Raw genomic sequence first — 14789 nt, forward strand, 5'->3', positions numbered from 1 at the left:
AAACAGAAAACTCACCCCCTCCAACACTACCAGCAAAAGGTAGCACTGAAAGAGATCAAAAAGCTTTTTGTGTGCTGCAAAATAGGTCTGTCTTGAAACAATATCAATAACTCAGCACGTGCCTATTTCCAAGACAGCAGAACTTACTTTAACCTCTTCCCAATTGCTTTAAGATAAGCTGAAATAAGTCTAGACACAATCATCTGCACAGGTTTCACTTATTTACATAAACTGCTGCATTTGAGCTGTAAGATCAGAGCACAGAAGACCCTTTTACATGGATGTTATTATAGGAAATAAAGAGAATTGTGCCAGGATAAACAATTACTGTACAGGCTGCTTTGCAAAAGGGCATCTTTTTTTAGTGATGTAAGTACTCAGAGGTTATAAACAGCATCAGGCTATTTTGGTAAAAGGTGACTGTAATAGAATAGTAATAAGGCACGTGGCAATCCAGTCTGAAGCATAATAACAACTCTCACAAGCAGCTTTGTCTACAAACTAAGCCACAATTTCTGACCCCAGTAATTCACTTGTTTTGATGTTTACATCACAAAAAACACTCCTCTGAACGGAGGTATTTATAGCCCTCAAATCCAGGTGACTGTGAGTAGTGCAGTCTCACAGCCCCAGCACAGGGTAAACAAGGACACACCTCATCAGGGAAAGCTGAGCCTTCCCACTGATCCCAGACACAACCTCCTCCCAGTGAACTGTTCGGGACTGTGCAGGAAGGACTGGGACTGAGGTGAGGATAAGGCATGTTCAGGGAGAACTTTCTGCCTTAAAACCATAACTTACTGCTACAACAGGTTTGCAGCAATCCTGGCAAAGTCATTCAAAACACTCTCCCTACAGAGCTTCTCAGCCTCCCAGGCTTATAGAACCAGAGAATGGCCTGGGTTGGAAGAGACAGTAAAGCTCAGCTTGTTCTACCCCTGCCATGGGCAGGGACACCTTTCACTAGCCCAGGTTGCTCCAAACCCCGTCCAACCTGGCCTTGGACACTTCCAGGGATGGAGCAGCCACAGCTTCTCTGGGCAACCTGTGCCAGGGCCTCCCCACCCTCACAGGGAAGAATTTCTCCCTGATATCCCATCTAACCCTGCCCTCTGCCAGTGGGAAGCCATTCCCCTTGTCCTGTCACTCCATGCCCTTTTAAATAGTCTCTCTCCATCTTCCTGTTGGCTCCTTCAGGCTGCAGTCAGTCACCCCAAAGACTTCTCCTCTCCAGGCTGAACAATCCCAATTCTCTCAGCCTTTCCTCCCAGCAGAGCTGCTCCATCCCTCTGATCATCTTGGTGCCTCCTCTGGACCTGCTCCAGCAGCTCCATGTCCTTCCTGTGCTGGGGACCCCGGAGCTGGAGGCAGCTCTGCAGGTGGGGTCTCACCTGAGGGGGCAGAGGGGCAGAATCCCCCCCCACCTGCTGCCCACACTGTGGGATCAGCCCAGCACGTGGGGGGGTCTCTGGGTGCCAGTGCACATGGAGAGGGCACATCCAACATCTCATTCCCAAGTCCTTCCCCCCATCTGCAATCAATCCCTTCATTCCCCAGCCTGGACTGATCCCAGGGGTTGCCACAACCAAGGTGCAGCACCTTGAGCTTGGTCTTATTAAACCTCGTTAAACCCAAGACTGTTTGCATTATTATCACCCCTTCCCTGAAAAGCCTCGGGTCACTGAGAAGGCAGCACAGAGAGAGGCAGGATCAGGGATGACACAAGAAAGTGCCTACAAGCAGAAGTGGGCTGAGGTCTCACCTACTCACTCATTTAGGGGAAAACCCCTTAAAACATCTGCTCCTTTCAAAGACTAGTGGGGACAGAAAGGAGGGAGGACACGGAAGGTAAACTCAAACCTAAAAATATGGTAAGAATAACATTGCACCAGCCTAGAGCCCCAGAGCAGGCATCAGAGGGCAGTGTGTGACCAAGCAACACCCCAAGGGGAGGCTGGTTCCATTTTGGGGGTGGTGGGCACAGCAGCAGCCTCAGCACAGGGCACTGGGCACAGTCCTGGCCTCCCACACAGCCCAGGAAACAGGGTGACATGTCAGGGACACAGGGATGCAGCACTAACCCATGGATAACAGCCCCAGCCCCCTGCAAACAGAGAGTGTAGGAGATGCCCTAAAGACCCCCTTTCCAAGTAAACACAAAAAAGAAAGAGGCACCCCCAGCCCCACAGACGCTCCCACTCAGTGCACACAAGGTGCTGCCCCCAAACACACAGAGAGTAGCCCCCAAAGCCTGCCAGGCCCCTCCAAAGCCCATTGACAACAATTAAGTCCCCTGTAGCCCCCCCTAGACCCCTCCTTCATGTCCCCTGTGACCCCCAGACCCCTTCTCAGCCCCACAGCCCCTTCCAAAGCCCACTCACAACAATGAAGTCTCCTGTGACCCCTAGACCCCTCTCCGCCCCACACCCTGCTCCATGTCCCTTGTGACCCTCTAGACAAGCCCCTGGCGCCCCAGGCCCCTCCGAAGCCCAGCGACAAGAATAAAACCCCTTGTGATCACCCCAGACAACCCCTCAGCCCCCTCCTCCATGTCCCCTGTGATACCCGCACCCTCCCTCAGCCCTGCACCCCTCTCCATGTCCCCTGAGGCCCCACCAAAACCCATTCACAACACTGACGCCCCCACTGACCCCCCCTCGGCTCCGCATCCCCCTCCATGTCCCCTGTGACCCCCAGACCCCCCGACTGTCCCCCGTGATCCCCAGATTCCCCCTCAGCCCCGCACCATCCTCCCTGCCCGCGGGGCAAGGAAGGGCCCCCCTCCCCAACCCCACAGCACACCACAGACGCCCCCGGGCCCATAACTGCCCGCAAAGCACAGAGAGGGCCGTGAAGACCCCTAAAGGCTCAGAACGAGCCGGGAAGAAGCCCCCTCAAAGCCCCCAGAGAGTCCCGACCCCTCGCCCCCATTCGAGGCCTCACTCACCGCGTCCCCGCCGCGGCCGCTCCCTCAGGCGGGCGGTGGGCGGGGCCCCACAACTGAGCCCCGCCCACCACCCACAGCGACAGGCGATTGGCCCCGCTACGTGATTGAATTCTCAGACTGACCAATGGGAAGCGAAGGAGTGGGAAGGGGCGGGGCGTGAGGGGGCCGAGGAGCGGAGCCCTCCCAGTCTATCCCAGTGTCCTTCAGGGCATCCCAGTGCCCTCCCAGTCTATCCCAGTGCCCTCCCGGTCTATCCCAGTGCCCTCCCAACACATCCCAGTGTCCTTCAGGACATCCCAGTGCTCTCCCGGTCTGTCCCAGTGTCCTTCAGGACATCCCAGTGCTTTCCCAGTCTATCCCAGTGCCCTCCCGGTCTATCCCAGTGCCCTCCCGGTCTATCCCAGTGTCCTTCCAGTCTATCCCAGTGTCCTACCAACACATCCCAGTGCTCTCCCAATACATCCCAGTGTGCTCCCAGTCTATCCCAGTGTCCTCCCTGTACATCCCAGAGCCCCTTTTGTCCCTAAAAAGTGCCTCCCAGTCCTTCCCAGTCCCATCCAATCCCCGCCAAGGCTATCCCAGTCCCCTCCCAATGGCTCTTAGTCCATCTCAGTATATCTCAGTCTACCCCAGTGGCCCCAGCGGCTCCCGGTCCCCTCCCAGTGCCCCTTTTGTCCCTCCCAGTCCCACCCAATCCCCTCCCAGTCTATCCCAGTGCCTCCCAGTCCATTCCAAGTGCCCCTTTTGTCCCTTCCAGTCCTTTCCATTCTCATCCAATTCCCTCCAATTCCATCCCAGTCTATCCCCAGCGCCCCCCAGTCGCTCCCAGCCCCCCTTTTCTTCCTAAAAGTACCCTTTTTGTCCCTCCTGGCCCCATTCAATCCCGTCCCAGCCCCTCTCCCTCTATCCCAGTGCCTCCCAATCCCTCCCAGTAGACCCCCACGACGTGTGCCTACTCGCCACACCTGAGGTGTGCGAGCGGGCAGGTGCGCACCTTACAGGTGTGCGCCCACCTCCCGCTGCTCGTAGAGCCCTCCCCCGGGTCCCCCCGCCCCGCCCGGCGGAGAGAAAGGACGAGCCCCGGTATTCGAGGTGATCCCGGCGTGTCTCGGGGTCCCTCCCTTTTCCAGCCGCGCGTCCGCGCTCCAGCGGGATCCAGGGAGAAGATCTCCCGGACGGGATCCCCGGGAGAAGAGGGTTCCCCGGTGCTGTCCCGGTGCCGGCACCGGGAGGTGCGGGACTCCCCGCAAGGAACGGGATGCCCCGGGGGGAGCGGGATTCCTCTGGACGGATCGGGATGCTCTGGCAGGATCGGGATGCTCCGGGCGGAGCGGGGTTCCCCTGAACGGATCGGGATGCCCCGGGAGGATCGGGATGCTCCGGGCGGAGCGGGATTCCCCAGGAGGAGCGGGAGGAGATTCGGGTCCACGGCCCCGAGAGGGGCGGAGTGGTGGTGGTGGGGGGTGAAGGCCACGGCCCCGGGCGCTGCCCCCCGCCGCTCTCCTGCCTCCCGGGGCTCCGGCTCGTTTCGATTTCGTTTCTCGCCACGATCGCGACGAAGCCGCGGCGGCCGCGGGGCCGGGACCTGACCGTGCCGGACACCGAGGGCTCCGGGTCGCACCGGGGATGCAGGTAGGAACCGCCTGTCCCCTGCCCGGGCCCTCGTCCTCCCTCCTCCCCATCCCCACGGGCTTTCCCCCCCTCCATTCGAGGTGGAAGCTCATATCCCTGCTGAAGGGTGACCCCCCACCCCACTCAGCCCATCTCCAAAGGGCCTCGCAGAGCCCGGAGCAGCCGCGGGGCTTCGCCCCTCCACCCATTTGGGACTGAGCCAAAAGCTGCTCTCACACATCTGGGGGTTCCTTTTCACCCCTTTTTTTTCTGGCTTTCCCGCTCCAACCCCTCCAAGGACCGTATTTCCTTTTGAAGCAAAAAACTGTCTTGGAAACGTGTGGAAGCAGATAAGCGGGGATAAAAGCGAGAACATAAAATCAGGATAAAGTAATAAAAATTCAGAATGTATCTCGTGGCCTAGAAATCTTTAGGAGCAAGAAAAACACCAGATTTGTTCTGTTTTTACTGTAAATCTTGTTGTAAGAGAGTCGCACTGATGGGAGAATAAAATAACTTTTAGATAGTTCTAGACAAAATACACTGCTCATTTCTTTCACTTTTATTTTCCCCTTATTGCTTAGAATGAATCTGAAAGACAGTTTGCATTGCTGCCAAGCCTGCTCAGAGTTTATTCTGGAGTCCCACTGGTTTTCTTGTGCAGTGTCATATGGACCTGCCTGCTTTGCAGGGACAACCAGCAGCCACCAAATTGTCCTTCTGCTGAGGAAAACCCCTCACCAACCTGCTGCTACTGCCAGGGAAGCACTTTTCCCTGGAGAGATGCAGTGCATTCCTCCTGTCTCCCATTCTCCTGGTTTTGGGAACATCAGCTTTGCATTTAAGATGTTTCCAGCCCTCACCACTGTAATATTCTTCACCTCTGATTTTCAGGAGATTCAGCTTCTCTACCCTGCACACACAGTAAAGGGGTGGCTGCTTTAACCACCTCCAAAAACCTGCCTGAGCCTGAAGTGCTCAGAGTTGGCAACTGCTTTAGAAAATACCATTTGCCTGCAAAATCGTTAATTTTCCAGTGGGTGAAGCTGAGAAATTGCTGGGATTCACATGAATAGATTTTTAAGGGGAAATATCATCTGCTTGGCTGCCAGTAATTTTCGAGATCTAGATGGGGCTGGAAGCAGGATCTGAGCTCCCTTGTGGCTCATGAGCTCTGGCTGAGAGAGAAAAATAGTTGTTGAAGGGCTGGAACTTAATGGCTGATCAACAAAAGGGGTGGGATGGCCATTTCCCCTTATGCCCAAATGATCACTGGGGATAAAGCTGGAGATCTCTCTTCATACAGTGTTTTTAAGACAAAATCTAAGCAGTATTGCCAGCTTTATTTCTCAACTCTAAATAACTGAAATGCTGTCCTAAAACCCTGGGCATCCAACGAGAATCTGAGGATCCTGCAGGAACTGGGAGCACAGGCACTGCAGGCTCTGCCAGTCTTGGATCCATCTACTGCAAGCCCCCAGGGCAGTGGGGATGGATAACCTCCTTCCAGAGCCTGATTGAGGGCAGGTTCCTCTGCTAAAGGCAAGAGCTGGAGAAAGAGAGGGGAATCTCTGGCTGCTAAGACTGGATTGGGCAACCAGAGACTCATCCTGGGGCTGGGGCGAGGAAGAACGTGAGGAAGATGTATGGAAGAGCTGCAGAGAGCACAACAGGCTGCTGTGAGAAAACAGCTTGAAAATACTGGAGCAGGCATCTCCAAAGCCAAGGCAGGACCAGAACTGGGAACTGACCCCGCTGATATGTCTGATCTCTTCTCCCCAGGGCAAAGTGGCCATCAGCTCTTCCAGCCCTGTTGTGGCAGCTTCATTACCACCCCCGTCCCAGGCCAGACAGCCACTCATCAGCACTGGGGAGATCTTCAAGCTTCCAGGCAGGCTGAGTGAGTAGAGGTTGAGCAAGTCAAAGCTGCTTACTAAAGGACAGGGTGGGATATGGTGGGTACAGCCACAGTGTCCCACCCAGGGACCATTCCCTGCTGGCAAGAGGGACAAAGCGTCATCAGGGTTCATTTCCTCTCTTTGGAGTGTTTTTGATCTGTGAGTGCTTAATACAGAGGGAAAGTTCAATGACAGAGAAGAAATCCCACCCTGCCCCTGAGCAGTTTTGAGGATGGAGATAGAGTTGTTTCAGAGGCTGCTCCTGGTTTCAGGGATCCAGCCTGCACTGTGGAGCAAGGATGACGTGATCCACTGGCTCAGATGGGCTGAGAAGGAATATTCCCTTCGGCAAACCGACGAGAGCAAGTTCGAAATGAACGGCAAAGCCCTGTGCATCCTCACCAAGGAGGACTTCAGACACCGAGCTCCCAGCTCAGGTTAGACCCACTGCAAGGGGGTCTCAAGGATCATCCAAGCACAACCCGTGGTCTGCTGAGAGGGGCTGGATGGGTCCCAGCAGGCCAGGCTTTAGCACTTTGGTGCTGGAGACAAGGATAACCCTTGTTGTTGGGGGGGAATAATCATGTTATTATGTTATGTTATAACCTCAGAACATCATCTTGAGAGAGTCTATTATTCAAAGTCATCTGAGCAGAGTTGCCTTCCCTGTAGGTGATGTGCTTTATGAAATACTCTGCTTCATTAAGACTCAAAGAAGAGCTCTGGTGTGCAGCCCTTTGCTGAATTCACCCTTTGGGAAGGCCAGGAGCACAGAGGAAGGTAGGATGGAGAACAGCAGCTGCCCAGCAAGCAGAACCTGCCCACAGCTCCAGTGGGTCGCACACACCTGGGGTTTGGAGCTCAGCTGAACCCATCCCACAGCACCTGAGAGAGGCAACCAGGTCCAACAAAGTCCATGTCATCTGGGGATGTTGTGGTGATGAAGCAGATCTGGTCAGAATCAGGCCTAAGCAGCACCAGGGGGGTCTGTAGTGACCAGGCAGGTCTATGACTTCCCTAAGAAATCTACCTGCAGAGTGAGATCTGGATCAGGGAGGGTCAATCATCAAGCAGAGGCACAGCCCTGCTGGAGACTGGTCCTGCTGCATAGCTGGGAAAGGGCTGAGGAGCCAGGGCTGAGCTTAAATAGAGCTTCTGGGCCAGAGGGTAGTGGGGAGAGGCCCCAGCTGAGGCTGGGGGGGGGGGAGGGGGGGCAGTGAGGCTTATTAGTGCCCTGGGGGGGCCCAGGAAGGGGTTGCGGTGGGGAGAGGTTGGTATCAGTGGCTGGCTGTGTGTGGAGGTAGATCTGGGAGGTGGATCCTGAGCACTTCTGTTGGCTCTTGTAAAGTAACGAACACCTTAAGTCTCTACAACAATTTGCCAGGGGGTGCCTGTGCTCTGGCACATCTTCCTGTTCCAGTTTTTCCTCTGTACCTGACCCTGACCCTACTTGGCATCTCCTCTGACCCTCCTGGACTTTCTGCTGCTCCTGCCTTAGGAAAATCCCGGGCTTTCCTCAGCACCCTCCTCCCCTGCCTGAGCTCCACCAGGCTGATAACCACCTTGGGCTGTCCCTCCCCTCCTGTTTCAGGGCTTTGGAAGATCTGGGACCTGCCCTAATGTGCCACAGGGTGTTTATTTGGCTTTTTTTCCCTTTTATTTGCAGGGACAGACTGCAGTGCTGAGGCTGCCCCAGTCCTTGTTCCCTCCTGGCTGGGCTGTGCACAACAGCCTGTGTTCCACAGCTATGTAGAGCCACTGAACCTGTCCCATCACAGCCCAGAGAGTGGCTGCAGGGCAGGTGCCATCTGCTCCTTTCCTACAACCCCGCTGGCCCCAGTGGATGGGAAAATGGCAGGTAATTAAGAATTTATAGCCTGGCTCCTTGGGGAAATGACATGGTGCTTTGTCCTGCCTGCCCAGCTGTCTCCCTCCCCTTTGTTTCGTGCTTCCCCACCTCAGTTTTTCCCCCTGAACAAACTGTAGTTCGTGCTTGTGTTTTGAGGTCTCGCAATAGAAGTGCTCTGGGCTCTTCTTATATTTATTGTCACTGCTGCCACGTGTGATCCGGTTGCTGATCCACCCTCCCTGGAGCACAGTGGGAGCTCTGTGACCATTTATTCCCCCCCCCAATGCTCAGACTGCAGGTTGCTGTGGGAATACGTGTACCTGCTCCTCTCCGACAGCCGCTACGAGCCCTACATCAGGTGGGAAGACAAGGAAGCCAAGGTCTTCCGGGTGGTTAACCCCAATGGACTCGCCCAGCTCTGGGGGAACCACAAGGTAAATGCTGTCGAGAACAAATTTGTCACCCCTGGGCTTCTGCAGGTCCCTTTCATGGCCTGTTCCCCAGGGCTGATGGCACAGGGAAGGGGGGCCACGGTGGGTGCTGAGATGCCAACCTGGTAATGAAAGAGGGACTTTCTCATCCCCTGGAAAGCAAAATGATGATTGTGAAGCCAGTCTGGGTTGGAGACCTGCACTGGAACCATCTAGAATGCCCCACGTGTGGTCCTGCTGCAGACAGACCCAAACCAGGTGTCAGCACTTGCTTTCACTCAACACCCCACAATTCTTCCCCTTTCCAGAACAGGATGAACATGACCTATGAGAAGATGTCACGAGCACTCAGACATTACTACAAACTCAACATCATCAAAAAGGAGCCAGGGCAGAAGCTGCTGTTCAGGTGAGATGAAGCAGAACAGAGAAATGAACCCAGGCCCCATCTGATGGTGCTTCCTGGGTTCCAAGCAAGAGCTGGGATCCTCAGCAAGGCCCAAGGGTGGCAGATCCCCTTTGGTGAGCTCCAGAGATCAGCTGATCATGGCTTGGATTGGAAGGGGCCTTAAAGTTCATCTCCCCTGCCATGGGCAGGGACATCTTCCACTAGACCAGGTTGCCCCAAGGCCCATCCAACCTGGCCTTGTTGAGGGCAAAGGCTCCAGTTTGGGGCTGGGTTTGGACATACCCTTAAAGTCATGACAAGAATGTATTGCAGGTTTTTGAAGACTCCAGGGGAGATTGTCCATGAGAAATCCAGCAAACTGGAGCAGCTGGAGAATGAGGACCATGAAGATGCAAAAGAAGACCCACTGGAGGTTTCACTCTAGAAAATCTTTGGAGGTGCCTCACAGACAGGCTTGTGCTCTGCTGGGAAGTGCTGGTGTCTCTTGCATCTCCTGGACAGAAGGCCACAGAGCTGGCCCTGGATTTCAAAACCTGCCCTGAGCCAAAGCTGGGACATCTCTGGGGCTTCATTAGCAAAACTCCCCCAGAAACCATCCCCCAGCCCCGACAGCGCGTGTGAATGTGTGTGGGCTGGTCTTCTGCTTGTTTCTCTCCTGCCCTCGGGGAGAGAATGTGATATTTTTGCTCTGAAAACTTTGATGCTTGTCTTTAAGGCTCAGACTTGCTGGTAGAGGTCACGCTGTTCTTCCAGTGAGATGTGCTGAGCAGAGCAGAGCGTGTGCTCTGGGCTGAGCATCCTTTGCAGTGAGTGGTGTCCCTGGGTGTGAACGTGCTGCTCTGAATCTGAGCCATTTCCCTGACTTGTAAAGGGACTTGTATTGCAGAAATGGTGCACACTGGAATCACAGTGGCTCCCCTGTGATTAAGGGTGGGAGTGTGGTGAAATATCTGCCTGGATCAGGCCTGGCAGAAGCTGCAGGGTTGCCCTAAGCTGGTTCTCACTTTAACTCCTTTCCCTCCAGGTAATGCTTTTTGTAATTAGCTGATTGAATAATGTGAAAAGAAACAAAGAAAGTAATGACTATGACCCCAGTCTGGTCAGCTATGTGGTTATTTGCTTTGAGTTTGAAGCAGGAATGCCTTGAGGGAACAGAGTGTGTTTGTGTGTGTGTTTGAAAGCAGAAAATACCCACTAATATTTTCACATTGCTTTTCATTGAGGAAATAAAATCCTGTGACTGTGTAAAGTTGAAAATCCTACTTCTTGCTGGTTAAAGGTCTGAAACTGGGAAATTCCAGCTTTCCTCCCCAGGACAAAGGTCTTTGGGCAACTTCTACACCTGAGTGCAGCAATCTGAACCACTCAGGAGCTGATGGGTGAACACAGCACAAACATGGGGGGGGTTTGCACCATGAGGTTTCCACCAAAACTGGTTGTTTCCAACCTGAAATTACAGTTCCTTTTTTGCTGTCACTGGTGTTGCTCCTCCAAAACTACTTTACAGCTGGAGGCTGGAGATGCTGGTGGGCTGTAGCCAGCAAGAGGTGGTGGTGGGATGGGTGGTGGCTGATTGGCAAAGCTTCAGCAGTATCACAGCTCTGGAAACACGGCCTGAGAAGTTTCACTTCCACAAAAAAACTACCAGCTCACTGGCAAAACAGAGGTGCTTGGCAATTCAAGTGAGGGAGGAGAAGGAAAGGAGAAGCTCTAATGGGGTAAATCAGCGTAAGGTCACAGCCTGTGGGAGATCCTGGCCAGGAAGGGAGGCCAAAATCCTTGCTAGGAGAGGGGCTGGAGGTTACCCAGCACCCACCAAGCTGCAGCCTGGGGCTGCACCACACTAGGAAAGTGCAGTGAAGCACCCAGATCTCATCCTCCCTCTCACAGAGGGGCCTTTTTGTCCCAGGGAAGATTAAAACCAGATCTTTCTTGGGATAAAATAGATCAGAATAAGGGTAAATCTTCTCCAGCCCTGACAGACATCTTTGGTGGGACAGCAGACTTCCTTCCTTGGCGACTGTCCCATGCTGGCCCTGTGCCACTCCTGGAACACACACCCATGGGTGCATTTTTCGTGACCTTCTCTTAACAAGACATCCCTACACTTTCTTGCCATGAGAACAGCCCTGATGGTTACTGAGCATTCCATCACTTCCCCAACCTGTGTGCTTGTTTTGTTGGAGCAGGTGACAGTTGGTGACCCTGGTGCTTGTGATATGACCTCTATTCACTTGTTTTTCCTGTGATGACTCAGGATCACTCTGGACTTGGACGGGAATTTCCTCTCCTGCCTGGGAAGCTGCCAAAAAACCTCAACACTCCTTGATCTCGGAGGGTGAAAATCCAAGGGCACCTGTAACACAAAGGTTCCAGGCTTTCTTTCCTGGAAAAAAGGGCTTTTGTTGACTTGCCCTGTACTGAAACTACCAGTCCCACTCCTGAAGGTCAGTACAGGAGAAGATTCCTCCCAGAAAAAAGATACCACAACAGAAAGCTTTTGCTGCCCAAAGAATGCCAAGAGTGGCCCACCACCTGCACATGAGAGACAGATAATAAAGGTTTTCTTTCCTGGGGGGAAGGTGTGAGATCCTGGATCTGAATCTTGCTGAATTATTGATATGGGTCGGAACCAACTCACTCTGTGTGTGTGTGTCTGTGTGTGTGTGTGTGTGTGTCTGTGTGTGTGTGTGTGTCTGTGTGTGTGTGTCTGTCTGTGTGTGTGTGTGTGTGCAGGTGGGGAAGGACCTGCAGGGACATGGTAAGGGCTGTGCTGAGGGCACAGGGCAGAGCTGAAGGCCTGTAGCTGGGCTGTCAGTCAAGGCAGACCTGCCTGGTAGCCCGAGCACACCACACCCCTGCAGCCCGTGACTGGCTACAGCACAACTCACCCTGGCCTGGAATGTGTGAATGTTTTAGTGAAATGCTTTTTCCTTGGTTGAATTTTACTCCTGTAAAAACCTTTTGCCAAAATATCTTCTTTTTTTCCACTAAATTAAAAAGAATTTCTCTTAGAGAAGGGTGTGTGACTCTTTCTCCGGACGCTAATTAGAGGTTATAATGAACCAAAAGGCTTTTGAAAAGTGTTAAATAAAAATGTAACTGCTCTGGGCAGCTTATAGCTTAATGAAGAGTGTAACAGGCAGCAAGAACTTTCTGTCCTAGCAGCTTTTGTCTGGGAGGAATCTTCCTCTGTATTCAATTGTGGGAGTCGGACTGGCAATTTGAGCACAGGGCTCCTGCAAGTGAATGACTGCCCTCCCCCAGGAAAGAAAACCTGTAACCTTTGTAATGCAGGTAAAGTTGGTGGGCCACCCTGGGCACTCCATGGGCAGCAAGAGTTTTCTGTCCTGGCACCTTTTGTCTGGGAGGAATCTTCGTCCATATTCAATTTTGGGAGTTGGACTGGCAGTTTCAGCACAGGGTTCCTGCAAGGGAATAATCCTTCTCCCCAGGAAAGAAAGCCTGGAACCTTTGTAATGCAGGTAAAGTTGGTGGGCCACCCTGGGCACTCCATGGGCAACAAGAGTTTTCTGTCCTGGCACCTTTTGTCTGGGAGGAATCTTTGCCCATATTCAATTTTGGGAGTTGGACTGGCAGTTTCAGCACAGGGTTCCTGCAAGGGAATAATCCTTCCCCCCAGGAAAGAAAGCCTGGAACCTCTGTGTTACGGGTCAAGCTGGTGAGCCACTCTTGGCACTCCATAATCAGCAAGAACTTTCTGTCCTGGCACCTTTTATCTGGGAGGAATCTTCATCCATATTCATTTTTGGGAGCAGGACTGGCAATTTCAGCGCTGGGCTCCTGAAAACGAACAACAGCCCTTTCCCCCAGGAAAGAAAGCCCTTACTGTCCATCTCTCACGTGCAGCTGGTCAGCCACTCTTGGCTCAGGGTGGCCCAACAAGTGCACCTGAAACTTAAAGTTTACAGCCTTCCTTTCCTGGGGGAAAAGGCTGCTCTTTCCTTGTAGAAACCTGCCCTGAAATTGCCAGTTTGACTCCCAATATTGAATACAGGTGAAGATTCCTCCCAGACAAAAGGTGCCAGGACAGAAAGCTCTTGCTGCCTATGTAGTGACAAGGGTGGCCCACCACTTACACCTGAGACACCAAGGGTTAGAGCTTTCTTTCCTGGGGGGAAGGGCTGTTGTTCCCTTGCAGGAACCCTGGGCTGATATTGCCAGCCCGACTCCCAAAATCGAATATGGACAAAGATTCCTCCCAGACAAAATGTGCCCTCACAGAAAGCTCTTGCTGCCCATAGAGTGCCAAGAGTGTCCCACCACCTGCACCTGAGAGACCTGGGCTAAGAGCTTTCATTCCTGGAAGAAAGGTGCAATTTGGGAAATTTGGAGTTCCTAGGAATCTCTCATATCCTCCCTGGGGCAATGTGCATCTTTCCCTGCTATAAACAGTGGCAGGAGGGCTGTAAACCTGCTGCTTTCCTGGAATGGGGAGCCATCCCTGTTGGTAAACAACGGAGTCACTGCCACTTGTACCGGGGAGTTTGGTGTGGGTGTGTGGGGAGGGAGAGCACACAGCCTTTGACATGGCTGGAATCAGGGGCAGTGGAACACAGGCAGGTGTCCTGTGTGGGCTTTCCCAAAGGTTTGCAGGTGCTTTGATCCCTGGAGAACATCACCCACACTTCAGCAGCACCAGGTCTGGCAGTGTTTGGGGCAGAGCACTGCACAGTGGCTGTTTTCTTACCCCACTCATGTGCTGGGGGAAGCAGCTAAAACCAGGCTCAGGGGTGGAGGAAATGAGGATTTTCTTCGGGGGCTGGTGCCCAGCACTCTCTTGGATCAGATGAACTGCACAACTGGGCTGAGAGGTTTCCACCAAAGCTGTGCTGTCCATCGAAACCATGGCTGGTGCAGGGAGTAGTGTCTCCCCTGAACACCCTGTTGTGGTTCAGGTTATCTCCTCAACACTCCTGTCATGGTTCACAGGCTCCCTCAACACCCCTGTCATGGTTCACAGGCTCCCCTCAACACCCCTGTCATGGTTCACAGGCTCCCCTCAACACCCCTCGTTGTGGTTCAGGTGCTCCCCAAATGCTCCTGTCATGGTTCAGGTTTTCTCCTCAACGCTCCTGTCGTGGTTCAGGTGCTCCCCTCAACACCCCTGTTATGCTTCAGATCTGAAACCATGGATGTTTTTGTGCCCAGGAGGTTGTTGTTGGCTCGTGGCTGGTGTTGGCTCCAGGGTAAACATGTTTTACATGTTGGTCCATGTAAAACACAGCAGCCTCCAACACCCACTCAGGTTGGCTGTGGCTTTGGGCAGACAAGCCTTGAAGACCTCCAAGGGTGGTGATTCCCATCCCCTCTTAGACACCAGTCTGAGACTGTCCCACCCTCCTGCAGAGGAGAGTTTTCCCAATGTCCAAGCTCAGCCTGTGTCCTGTTGGTCTTCTTCCAAAGAAATTTGGATGATTTGACCCTTGTCACCTTCTGAGCCTGTTGTAATCCCCTGCTCCTCGCAGCTCCATGTGGGCAATGCCTCTCCTTTCATTTTGTTCCATCTTCTGAAACAATTTCCTGCAAGGAGGTCGGTTATCCCCTCCTGTGTCCCCATGGATTTAGTTCTGCTTTTCCCTCCAGCATCTCTGGCCCGAAGATACCAACCCTGGCATTGTGT

General features: G+C 53.4%; 2 protein-coding genes across 2 annotated transcripts in view; one reads left to right on the forward strand and one right to left on the reverse strand.

The window, feature by feature from the left end:
• Window positions 1-2964, reverse strand: part of KCTD20 (potassium channel tetramerization domain containing 20) — a 28226-nt gene extending 25262 nt beyond the window's left edge. The window contains exon 1 of the mRNA XM_032710649.1: window positions 2948-2964. The gene's annotated coding sequence lies outside the window, so the exon portion shown is untranslated. The remainder of the gene's footprint in view (window positions 1-2947) is intronic.
• A 1609-nt stretch (window positions 2965-4573) lies between these two features.
• ETV7 (ETS variant transcription factor 7) lies at window positions 4574-10402 on the forward strand. Its single transcript, XM_032710363.1, is given in 8 exon segments — window positions 4574-4579; window positions 6269-6458; window positions 6729-6893; window positions 7129-7236; window positions 8048-8314; window positions 8597-8739; window positions 9045-9145; window positions 9458-10402. Coding segments are annotated over 8 exon segments (1092 nt in total). The 3' UTR covers window positions 9570-10402.
• Window positions 10403-14789: the final 4387 nt, after the last annotated feature.

This window comes from Chiroxiphia lanceolata, chromosome 25 (genome assembly GCF_009829145.1).
Source record: "Chiroxiphia lanceolata isolate bChiLan1 chromosome 25, bChiLan1.pri, whole genome shotgun sequence".
NCBI lineage: Eukaryota > Metazoa > Chordata > Aves > Passeriformes > Pipridae > Chiroxiphia > Chiroxiphia lanceolata.